This window comes from Rhincodon typus, chromosome 14, assembly GCF_021869965.1.
Source record: "Rhincodon typus isolate 14 chromosome 14, sRhiTyp1.1, whole genome shotgun sequence".
In the NCBI taxonomy this organism is placed as follows: domain Eukaryota; kingdom Metazoa; phylum Chordata; class Chondrichthyes; order Orectolobiformes; family Rhincodontidae; genus Rhincodon; species Rhincodon typus.
Window position 1 is genome coordinate 69,921,275 of NC_063345.1, and position 13,095 is coordinate 69,934,369.

Below are 13,095 nucleotides of genomic sequence, written 5' to 3' on the forward strand. Positions count from 1 at the left end.
TGCTGTCTTCAATTTAATGAAACCTTCCCTGAATCTAGGGGCTTTAGGAAATTATAACCAGTGCATTAACTATCTCACTAACCACTTCCTAACCGCCTTACAATGAAGTCCATATGACCCGGGATCTTTTCAAACCACAACTCCAACAGTTTACACAGTGCTATTTCCTTGGTAATTCGAAAGTCCTTTTAATTCTCTTTTCCCTTCCATTTCATGATTTACAATTATTTCTAGGATGTTACTTGTATACCCCAAAATGAAGACTGATGTAAAATATCTGTTCAATTAATCTGCGACCTCTTTTTCCATTATTAATTCCCCAGGCTCGATTGGTATAGGATTGGTATTTATTTTAGAACATAGAACAGTACAGCATAGTACAGGCCCTTCAGCCCACGATGTTGTGCCGAACTTTTACCTGAAACCTCAGGTCTATCTAACCTCCATCCCTACCTTATACTATTATCCATATGCCTATCTAATAACCACTTAAATGCCCCTAATGAGGCTGACTCCACTACCCTCTCCGGCAATGCATTCCACGCCCCTACCACTCTGAGTAAAGAACCTACCTCTGACATCTCTCCGATATCTACCTCCTTTCACTTTAAAACTATGTCCCCTCATAAAAGCTACCTCTACCCTAGGCAAAAGTCTCTGGCTGTCTACTCTATCTATACCTCTGATCATTTTGTACATCTCTATCAAGTCACCTCTCATCCTTTGTCATTCTAAAGAGAAAAGCCCTAGCTCTGTCAACCTTTCCTCGTAAGACCTTCCCTCCATTCCAGGCAACATCCTGGTAAGTCTCCTCTGCACCTTTTCCAATGCTTCCACATCTTTCCTGTAATGAGGTGACCAGAACTGGACACAATATTCCAGATGTGGCCAAACCAGGCTTTTGTATAGCTGGAGCATAACTTCACGGCTCTTGAACTCAATCCCTCTTTAATGAAAGCTAACACACCATACGCCTTCTTAGCAACTCTGTCCACCTGGGTGGCAGCTTTCAGGGAACTGTGAACATGAACCCCAAGATCCCTCTGCTCCTCCACACTGCCAAGAATCTTTCCATTAACCCTGTATTCTGCTTTCAAGGTTTTCCTTCCAAAATGAATCACCTCACACTTTTCAGGGTTAAACTCCATCTGCCACTTCTCAGCCCAGCTCTGCACCCTATCAATGTCCCTTTGTAACCGAGAACAGCCCTCCGAACTGTCCACAATGTGACCCACCTTCGTATCGTCCGCGAACTTGCTAATCCACCCTTCCACTCCTTCATCCAAATTATTTACAAAAGTCACAAATAGAAGAGGACCCAGAACAGATCCTTGTGGTACACCACTCATAACTGAGCACCATGTTGAATATTTTCCATCCACTACCACCCTTTGTCTTCTAAGGGTCAGCCAATTCTGAATCCAATCTGCCACATTTCTCCCTGTCCCATGCCTCCTTACCTTCTGCATGAGCCTACCATGGGGAACCTTATCAAACGCCTTACTTAAATCCATGTATACCACATCCACTGCTCCACCTTCATCCACGTGTTTGGTCAGCTCTTCAAAGAATTCAATAAGGTTTGTGAGGCATGATTTACCCCTCACAAATCCATGCTGACTATCACGAATCAAACTGTGCCTTTCCAAGTGATCATAAATCCTGTCTCTCAGAGCCCTTTCCAATAATTTGCCCACCACTGAAGTAAGACTAACTGGCCTGTAATTTCCGGGGTTATCCCTGTTCCCTTTTTTGAACAAGAGAATGACATTTGCCTCTTTCCAATCTTCCAGCACTATACCTGTGGACAGTGAGGATGAAAGGATCATCGCCAAAGGCCCTGCGATCTCGTCCCTCGCTTCCCATAGAATCCTTGGATAAATCCCATCAGGCCCGGGGGACATTTCTATCTTCAACTTCCTCAGAATTCCTCGCACATCTTCTTTACTAACATCAACCTCCTCTAGCCTACCTGCCTGTTTCACAATGTCCTCTTCTACAACTAGGTCCCTCTCTGTTGTGAATACTGAAGAAAAGTATTCATTAAGGACCTTTCCTATCTCTTTAGGCTCTGTGCACAAATTCCCTTTACAATCCTTGATCGGCCCTACCCTTTCTCTGGTCATTCTCTTGTTCTGCACATACGTGTAAAAAGCCTTGGCGTTTTCCTTGATCCTATCCGCCAAGGTTTTCTCATGCCCCCTTATAGCTCTCCTAAGCCCTTTCTTCAGCTCCTTCCTGGCTAACTTGTACCCCTCTGGAGCCTTTTCCATTCCTCTTTTCCTAAACCTTACATAAACCTCCTTCTTCCTCTTAACCAGTCATTCGACCTCTCTCGAGAACCATGCCTCCCTCACTCGACCGCATCTTCTCTGCCTGCTAGGGACAAACATATTGAGCACATGCAGTATGCATTCCTTAAACAATCTCCACATTTCTGTGGTGCTCTTGCCTGACAGCATCTGTTCTCAATTTATGTTACCCAGTTCTTGCCGCACTGAATTGTAATTACCCTTCCCCCAATTATAAACTTTACCCTGCCATATGTACCTATCCTTATTCATGACTATCGTGAAAGAAAGTTATGATCGCTGCTGCCAAAATGCTCTCCTACCAACAGGTCTAAAACTTTGCCCGGTTTGTTGCCAAGCACCAAATCCAAAGTGGCCTCACCTCGTGTTGGTCTACCTACATACTGTGTCAGGAATCCTTCCTGAACGCACTGGACAAAATCCGTTCCATCTAAACTATTACAACTAAAATGTTTCCAATCAATATTTGGAAAGTTGAAGTCACCCATGACTACAACCCTGTGACTTCTGCACCTTTCCAGTATCTGCCTCCCAATCCGCTCCTCTACTTCTCTGCACTATTAGGCGTCTGTTAAAAAAAAACAAAACCCCAACAAAGTGACTGCTCCTTTCTTGTTCCTGACCTCAACCCAAACTGACTCTGTAGACAACAAGGTGCAGGGCTGGATGAACACAGCAGGCCAAGCAGCATCATAGGAGCAGAGAGGCTGACGTTTCGGGCCTAGACCCTTCATCAGAAAAGGGGGAAGGGAAGGGGGTTTTGAAATAAATAGGGAGAGAGTGGGAGGCGGATAGAAGAGGGATAGAGGAGAGGATAGGTGGAATTCCTCCCACTTCCTACAGACAAAGGGGGTAGCCATGGGTACCCGCATGGGCCCAAGCTACGCCTGCCTCTTTGTAGGTTACGTGGAACAATCCCTCTTCCGTACCTACTCCGGCCCTAAACCCCACCTCTTCCTCCGTTACATTGATGACTGTATCGGTGCCGCCTCGTGCTCCCACGAGGAGCTCGAACAGTTCATACACTTCACTAACACCTTCCACCCCAACCTTAAATTTACCTGGACCATCTCTAACACCTCTCTCCCCTTCCTGGACCTCTCTGTCTCCATATCGGGCAACCACCTCGAAACCGATATTCATTTCAAGCCCACCGACTCCCACAGCTACCTAGAATACTCCTCCTCCCACCCACCTTCCTGCAAAAATGCTATCCCCTATTCCCAATTCCTTCGCCTCCGCCGCATCTGCTCCCAGGATGAGGCATTCCACTCCCGTACATCTCAGTTGTCCTCGTTTTTCAAGGACCGTAACTTCCCCTCCTCGGTGGTCGAGAACGCCCTCAACCGTGTCTCCCACATCTCCCGCACCTCATCCCTCACACCCCGTCCACGCAATAAAAACCAAAAAAGAATCCCCCTCGTCCTCACGTACCACCCCACCAACCTCCGGATCCAACGCATCATCGTCTGACACTTCCGCCATCTGCAATCCGACCCCACCACCAAAGACATCTTTCCCTCCCCACCTTTATCTGCTTTCCGGAGGGACAACTCTCTCCGTGACTCCCTTGTCCGCTCCACACTCCCCTCCAGCTCCACCACACCCGGCACTTTTCCCTGCAACCGCAGGAAGTGCTACACCTGCCCCCATACCTCCTCCCTCACCCCCATCCCAGGCCCCAAGAAGACTTTCCACATCAAGCAGATGTTCACCTGCACATCTGCTAATGTGGTATACTGCATCCGCTGTTCCCGTTGTGGCCTCCTCTACATTGGGAAACCAAGCGGAGGCTCGGGGACCACTTTGCAGAACACCTACGCTCGGTTCACAATAAACAATTGCACCTCCCAGTCACGAACCATTTCAACTCCCCCTCCCATTCCTCAGACGACATGTCCATCCTGGGCCTCCTGCAGTGCCACAACGAATCCATCCGAAGGTTGCAGGAAGAGCAACTCATATTCCGCTTGGGAACCCTGCAGCCCAATGGTATCAATGTGGATTTCACAAGTTTCAAAATCTCCCCTCCCCCTACCGCATCCCAAAACCAACCCAGCTTGTCCCCGCCTCCCTAACCTGTTCTTCCTCCCACCTATCCCCTCCTCCCACCTCTAGCCGCACCCCCATTTCCTACCTACTAACCTCATCCTGCACCCTTGACCTGTCCGTCCACCCTGGACTGACCTATCTCCTCCCTACCTCCCCACCTACACTCACCTTTACTGGCCCCATTCCCGCCTCTTTAACCTGTCAATTTCGTCTCCACCTATCTTCTCCTCTATCCATCTTCTATCCACCTCCCCCTCTCTCCCTATTTATTTCAGAACCCCCTTCCCTTCCCCCATTTTTGATGAAGGGTCTAGGCCTGAAACGTCAGCCTTCCTGCTCCTATGATGCTGCTTGGCCTGCTGTGTTCATCCAGCTCTACAACTTGTTATCTCAGATTCTCCAGCATCTGCAGTTCGTACTATCACTCCCTGTTGTGTCTGTTGGAATGCCGAATACCTCATCCTCTGAATTATAAATCCGGTTCCCCACCCCCTGCCAAACTAGTTTAAACCATCCCGTACAGCTCTAGCAAACCTCCCTTCCAGGATATTTGTGCCCTTCTGGTTCAGGTGCAACCCATCCTTACTGTACAGGTCCCATCTTCCCCAGAATGTGCTCCAATTATCCACACAATGGAAGCCCTCCCTCCTACACCAACCCTGTAGCCACGTGTTTAGATGCAAAATTAGTTAATTTTGTTAACTTTTCTCCATTTTAAATATTTATAAAAACTCTCATTTATTTGTTTTTGATTTTTTTTTGGCTAGCTTTCTCTCAATCCCTCTTTTGTTCCCTTCTCGTTATTCTTTTGGTCAATCTTTCCTTTCTCATATTGTGTCTAATCTGTTAACCTGCCATTCGTCTTCATGAAAATAAGTGTTTTTATTTTAATCATAGGATCGTAGAATTATATAGTACAGAAGAGGCCCTTCTATTCGTCAAGTCTCTGCTGACAAAATTACTCTAAGTCTACATCCAGCCCACATTCAAACATATGACTCATGGCCTTGAATGTTATGACATTTCAAGTGCTTGGCCATGGACGACTTAAATGTTCTCAGGTTTCCTGCCCCTACTACTCTCCTAGACAGTGCATTCCAGATTCACACCACCCTCTGGGTGGGGAAAAAAAGGTCCTGAAATCCTTTCTAAACCTCCTGGCTTTCACCTTAAAATTATGCTGACTTATTACTGTCTCTTCAACTAAGAGGAACAGCTGTTTTCTGTCCCACTGTCCATACTCTGTCAAGTTTCTCAATCAGGTTTTCTCTCAGGCTTCTTTGCTCTAAAGTAAACAACACAAGCCTATCCAGCCTTTCTTCATTGCTAAAATACTCCATCCCGTGCAATATCCTAGTAACTTCACTCTGCACTCCGAGTGCAAACACGTCCTTCCTATAGTGCGGCAACCAGAATTGCATACAGTACTCCAGTTTGGCGCCTCAAAAGTTTTTTGTACAGTTTCAATATAACAACCCTGCTCTTATAATCTATGCTGCAACTGATAAAGGCAAGTGCCCTGTATGCCACCTTAACTAACCTATTAACCTATCCTGCTGCATTCAGGGATCTGTGAACAAGCATCACTCCAAGGTTCCTTTGAGCTTCATAGTGTCCTGATTTTCATTGAGTACTCCCTTATCTTATTGCTACTTCTTCCAAAGTGCATTACTATTGATAAGTTTGATAATTGCTTTGACTTTTTAGTTAACAATGATAGTAATCCTCCCCTTGATTTTTTTTTTGTCCGCAGTGGAATGTTTCTTTGTGGTATTCTGCAATAAGCCTTTAAACGTCTGCTGCTGTATCTGTATTAACCTAGCCCTTAACCTAATTTGCTAGGTCACTTTAGCTCGCTCTGCTTTTGTGCCCTCATAATTGCCTGGCTAATGTTTAATGTACTAGTCTTGGATCTATTTTTCTCTCCATTAAACAGAATGTAAAATTCAAACATAGTATGAAAAATGCTCCATAGAGGCATCTTCACCAGGAGGTCTATAATTAATCCTGGTTTGTTACACAAAACCGGTTCTAATATAGCCAGCTCTCTGGTTGGCGCCAGAACATGCTGTTCTAAGAAATTAACCTGAAAACATTTCATGAACTCCTTGTTTAACATACCTTTGCCCATCTGATTTTTCTAGTCTATATGTAGATTAAAATTCCCCATGATTATTGTTGTACCCTTCTGACAAGTCCCCATTATTTATTCCTTTATGTTCTGTTTATGCTGTAATCCACCACACTGCCTCTCCCTCCCTCCCTCCCTCCCTCCCTCATCTCACCACACTTGATGTACTACTGGACCCAGATGATATAATTGCCTGCCAGAGCTCAGTGTTGCATCTGAGTTGAAAGTTGTGGGTTTGAGCCCCACTAGGACTTCACCTATAATCCTGACTGAGGTAGTGAAACCACAGACAAAGATGCTGTTTGTTAACTCAGCAGTTAAGCTGAGACTCAGTCTGCTTTCTTGGGTGAACGTGACAGTGCCAAGTTTCTGCTTGAAGAAGAGCAGGAGAATTCTCCCCTGGTCAATTTTTCACACAGAAACTAGGATCATCAAACTGGTTTATTGTGTGAATCCTGTCACTGGTATTTGTGCTCAATATTGCTGGCAGTTTCCCTATGTTAACACGGTAACTGCACTTCAAACAAAAGTGCTCAATCGGCTGGAAAATGCCTTTGGAGATGCTGAGGACATGAAAGGTCCTGTAAAATTTAAGTTTTTTTCTTCTGACAGATTCTAATTTTTTTTTGTTCCTTAAGGGGTTTTGAAGTTTTTCATGTATCTTACAGTGAAAGCTGTATATGCTAGAAATTCTCTCAGCTTAATGCTGAACTGCTTGTTGTCAAACTTTGAATACTGTAATAAAAAAAACAGTGCATTATCACTGAGCTTTGAGTGCTGAACTGCAAGCTAGTTTGCACAGAAATGGAGCTGTTGAGCTACAGGTACAGTAATGGCTCGAAGAGCTGAACTGTGGGCCTGAAAGCAGCTCCGAGAGCTGAATTACAGGCACAGCAACCACTCAGAAATGAGCTACGGGTGTAATATTAGTTTCCGGAGCTAAGCTTCAGACCCCAATAAGAACACAGAGAGCTGCAGTACAGGCATGGTAACAGCTCCAAGAAATCACTTCTGTCATTGTAAATCTGTTCAAATTTCATACAAAGGAGGAATTATTCTAATGTTACGGATGAATTATGCATTCTCATTGAAAGAAATAGTGAAAGATATAAAGAACAATCTTCAGTTCTGTTGCTTCTCTTGGCTGACAGTTGGTAAGTGTGGAATTCTTCACTCTTCACTTGGTTGTCTTTTCAGATTCGGATGCAGGCTCAAAGTGGCCTGTGTCAGGGGAGTATGATTGGGAATTTTATTAATATCTACCAGCAAGAGGGCACCAGAGGATTATGGAGGGTATGTATTGAATATCTGGTGTGGTAACAGTACTGTAAATCAGGGTAAGCTGTTTTCAGCCCAGTTTTCTGCCATCGTCTCCGAAAGCGGTTAACTTCTACTGGGCTACTGTGACTGAGACAGCAATTATTTACTGCTAGTGCCTTTATTTTCAGTTATTTTCACAATGATCTATATAGTTACAAAAGATTGTAAACAATTTGCCCTATCAGCTGTTTGCAAGAAGCAAGGAACTGACTGTACCCAACCAACCGATGCTTGCCAAACTCAAAACACAATGTCCAGTATTAGATATAGTTCCACAATTTAATAACCTTTACTTAATAATCCTGAGTGTACAAAACAGTATGTACTTGACCGATTTAATCAACTGCGCAAACAGTGTGGTGCAGTTTTGTGTACTGTAAGCTATATTTATTAATGCACAATATCCTGTTCTTTTGGACAAAAAAATGTGCACAGGCACTGCACGTGGTGCATCTCAACAAAATAGGCGAAAGCCATTTTCTGATTCATTCCTGAGGGCAAGGCCTTGACCAAAACGATTCAGTCTCCGTGTTTAATTTTGAACAAAGCTTGACATTTAGCTGTTGTGTTCTCCATGGCAATGCCTCTTCCAATTAGAGTGAACTTATCTATCAATCGGTAGTCCCCAGCATACAGTATAGAATGTTGTTCCCCTTTATAGCAGTACTCTTCTGAATTATCCTGTTGTATACAAAATAAAAAATAGTTTGACAGTGTTGAGGAGTTCTGAGGAAGGGTCAGTCAACCTGAAATGTCAACTCTGATTTCTGTCCACAAATGCTGCCAGACCTGTTGAGCTTTTCCAGCAATTTCTGTTTTTGTTTCGATAAAATGTGTCTTGTTCAGCAATACTTAAGGTTTAATCCTTGAATATTGGCTGTGCACTTGACGGGATGGTGAATAAAAGCACTATTCAGCCCACACCAATCTCTCTTAAACACAAACTGATTCAGTTGCAAACCTGGAAGGTTGTATAGGGGAAAGCCATAAGTAAGAGATTCCTCAACTGAACAGTAACCTTTACATTTATAAAGGAATATTCTGGTTACAGGTGAGAATATTTATATGAATTTGAGGAAATTATTTTGACTGTTTGGAAATATAAGTACAAATGTTCCAATTCTGAAATGAGTCGCTGAGAATCGTTTCAAAAATGAGATCTAGATATTGTGTTTTGAGGAGAGATTGAGTCAACTGGAGCCTTATTCCCTGGAATGCTGTGTGAAAGTGGAGTTGAGGTAGATCAGTAACCAGGATCTTAGTTAAAGTTTTGGGTATTTGAAATGTCAATGTGTGTTGTACATTTTTTGTTCCTAAAGCACCAAAGATTCTCCTGCAGATTAACACTTCTCATCTTTACATTGTAACACCTGAGCATTACAGAAAAGAGGATTAGCCACGGTTTTAATGATGAGGTCTGTGATGGATAACAACTTAGAGACATACAATTTCCCTTTAATGGTGCTGGTATAAATGTGATGTTTGTTTGTTAGGAGCTGTGCTGTATATCCTATTCAGATATCTTTCTCTTTGTGATTGACAGGGAGTGAGCCTCACTGCTCAGCGAGCGGCCATTGTAGTTGGTGTGGAATTGCCCGTCTACGATATCACTAAAAAGCACATCATCCTGTCTGGCCTCATGGGAGACACAGTCTACACACATTTTCTGTAAGCTTCCACATCAACAACTGATTACATTGATATTGCACCCTTCACACAGAATAATAATGCCAAAGCACTTATAGGGTGTGCTGGAAAATTGACCCCAAATTGAAGAAGCAGCATTTTGGGTAACAGAGTAGAAAGCAAAACAAAAGCAAAGTACTACAAATACTGGAGATCTGAGATAAAAACATTGTGCTGGAAAAACTCTACTGGTCAATCAGCAACTGTGGAGAGAGAGAGAAACAGTTAACCTTTTAGTCCATTCTGACTCTTCAGGGCAGTTCTTTCAGAACAGCACTTTCTGTTTGCATTTCAGAATTGAAAGCAAGCTGGTTATTTCAGTTAATCAGTAATTTTTGAGCAATAAAGTTCAGGTGAATGTCATTTATAACTGATTTGAGGTTCCTTAAATAATTGAAATTGCCCAAAACTGTCTCCCATTGGAAATTTGTTCCTTCAGTAATTGTCCAAATTCAATTGACTTGGTTAATTGACTTGCCATCCCCAAAAAAAATCCTGTCAGTAATACCTACTTTAACTTAACTTAATTTCTGCCAAATTCAAAACCTTGTGTTCGTTTAAGGTCGTTAAATCCAGCAATGAATTTGTAATGAATTCCGTTTCTATATCTTGGATTTGCCGTATGAGAAATAGCTAAGTCATCAAGCCATGTGTACACGTAAATAATAAACTCCAGAAGTTCTTCTCATTCATCCAAAGGCATTTTTAGTGTAGTTGATCTTCTTACAAATTGTATGCAAGTAGAATTCTAGCTTTATTCAGAAAACACTCCAGTGGGGTAAATGCTAAGCATGAATTGTAACTGTTGATGGTGTTACTTTAGCAGGGTAGAAAAGTCAGATTTTAGGGGCAGCTATCAAAGCCTCCTGAAGTATTATTAACTCGCAACCTCCAGATAAATATAACTGATCTGGGTGTCTGCTGTTCTTGATTGGTGCTGTGCTGTAACACAAGCATGGCATTGCCAAGCAGAGATAACCGACTATTAGCAACTGTGGACCTCAAATGAATATACACCATTAAAGAATGGACAGATTGGGTGAGTCTGAGGATGGGGAACTCCACACAGGAACATCGAATTGACTGAAACCACAAAATTGAATGAAGACATGAGCTTTGAATCTATTGTTATGTTTTTAATTTCAAAAATATGCTTTGCTTATAAAAAATCTTTGTATACATACATAGTCACTTGAGCACTTCAATTCTGTACAGTCGTTACATATGGAGAACAAACAAACCCAAGGTTATTTCTTTCTTACACAAGACAAATATATGACTATATATTTGAGGCACCGTGAAGGCCCAATAGCCGATCGTACCCCCACTTAACTTCAGCAGGAACACTTTAGATGGTAGTCTGTCCTCTCTGTGCCTTGGCGGCAGCTGCCCCAAGCTTTAGTGCATCCCTCAGCATGTAGTCCTGAACCTTGGAATAGAACAGAATGGAAAATAATTTGTTGTCACTTGTATTTTTCCAAAAAATACAATGAAAACTGTTTAAGTTGCATACTCCAGTGCCTATATGCAACACTCTGATGAGGTCAACTCCTTGCTCTGGAAGACCAACAAGTTTCGAGCAGACCAGAGTATCTTTCACCAAGTTGATGGTCATCCAGGTGCAGTCCGTGTTTGTCTGTGTGACCTGGGGACCAGCCCATAAAACACAGAGTCCTGCAATACAGAGATGCTCGAGACGAACCTCAACAAAAATCTAAAGTCGTGTTGATGAGGAAGATCCAGATTAAGAGCTGTTAGAAATTCAAGTAGCGGGTAGGTCCCTTTTTTGATTGGGTGGTGTCAGTAGCTCTTTTAAGTAGCTGTGATCTTTTGTTTTTTTAACAGTTCATAAATTGCCCAGTGTCTACTTGTGCAAAATAGAAACCCTTGTGAGCTGAAACAAACTAGTGCATCTTCTACATGTCCACTCTTCCTCCGGATTGACAGAGTAAGGAAAGGAATAGTAATAATTGTGAACTCCTCCAGTTAACAATAAGACAGCATTTCTGGTAGGACTCGTTCACATAGACCAGTGTGTCTACCTTCATGTATTCATATAAATTAGTTAGAACACTGCAGTTTTCTTGCACTTATGGGTTGCCTAAATTACCTTCAATGAGTTTTCCAACATTTTTAGTTGGATGAATCATAGGAAGCATTAAGTATTGGTGAGTGTTTTTATTTTCCTCCGGGGCCAGTACTTGAATCATTGCTTTTCCTGTTCTACAGTTCCTGATCTAGTGAGTACAGTGAGAAACTTCAAAACACAGACAGGTGGTGGAATAGGAAAATGTGACAGATAAACATTAATTGCAGAGAAATGTTAAATGATGCATTTTGGGTGGAAGTGTGAGGAAAGGCAATATAAAATAAAAAGTAGAATTCTAAAGGGATTGTAAGGACAGGGGGAGCTGGGGCGCAGGTACACAAATCACGGACAGTTGTCAGACAGTTTGAGAAAGTGGGTTAATAAAGCAAATAAGATTCTAAATACAGAGAGCGTGTACAACAGTAAGGAAGTTATAATGGGTCTTTTGATTTTGAAAAAAACTACTTCAGGCTTTGATTTGGACTGTTGTGGCCAGTATTGAGCACCGTATTTTAGACAGTTCACGAAGACTTCTGCAGGGTGCAAAAAGGATTTACAAGAGGGATGAAGAACTTCAGTTATGAGAACTGAATGGAGAAGAGGGCGGCACGGTGGCTCAGTGGTTAGCACGCCAGAAACCTGGGTTCGATTGCAGCCTTGGGTGACTGTCTGTGTGGAGTTTGCACCTTCTCCCCGTATCTGCGTGGGTTTCCTCTGGATGCTCTGGTTTCCTCCCACAGTCCGAAGATGTGCAGGTTAGGTAGATTGGCTATGCTAAATTGCCAGTAGTGTCTAGGGTGTGAAATGCAGGGATAGGGTAGGGGCTGGGTCTGAGTGGGATGCTGTTCAGAGGGTTGGTGTGGACTTGTTGAGTCGAATGGCCTGTTTCCACACTGTAGGGATCCTATGATTGAGAAGACATTCTCAGAGAAGGTTGAGAGAAGATTTGATTGGGATGTTCAAAATCATCAAGGATTTCACTAGTGTTTTTAATAGTTTGAACAAGACATCCCTATTTTTCTATTTTGTTCCCTTTAAAATTCAGGTCAACGTTCCATGTGCCTTCCCTATTACCCGCTGAGCTTGTATGCTAGCTGTTTTTATTACGCACAAGAGGTCACAAATCTGTCTCTACTGTTCTATAGTCTTTCTCCATTTAAATAATATTCAGCATCTCTATTCTCTCTGCCAAAGTACAAGACCTCACATTTCCCCACAAATAACCTCTCATTTTCCCATTAGGCACAGCTTTTCACATAGTCAGTGGTTAGGATCTGGAATACACTGCCTGAGCGTGGTTGAAGCAGATTTAATCACAGCTTTCAAAGGCATATTGAATTATTTAAAGAGAAACAATTTGCAGGGCTGTGGGGAAATGATGGGAGACTGAGACTTATTGTATTTCTCCTGCAAAGCTAGCACAGACACAATAGGCTTCTTCTGTGCTGAGCCATTCTTGATTCTGTTATTCTAACTAATCTCAACTTTTGCGTAGCATTAAGTTA

The 13,095-nt window shown here is 42.8% G+C and overlaps 1 protein-coding gene across 3 annotated transcripts in view; it reads left to right on the forward strand.

The window, feature by feature from the left end:
* The window catches only part of slc25a14 (solute carrier family 25 member 14), a 77,511-nt gene that overhangs the window by 37,095 nt on the left and 27,321 nt on the right, over positions 1 to 13,095 (forward strand). For all 3 annotated transcript variants that reach the window (XM_048605106.1, XM_048605104.1, XM_048605105.1), the window contains 2 exons: positions 7,693 to 7,788; positions 9,359 to 9,483. In XM_048605106.1, coding sequence (XP_048461063.1) covers positions 7,693 to 7,788; positions 9,359 to 9,483 — 221 coding nt within the window. The remainder of the gene's footprint in view (positions 1 to 7,692; positions 7,789 to 9,358; positions 9,484 to 13,095) is intronic.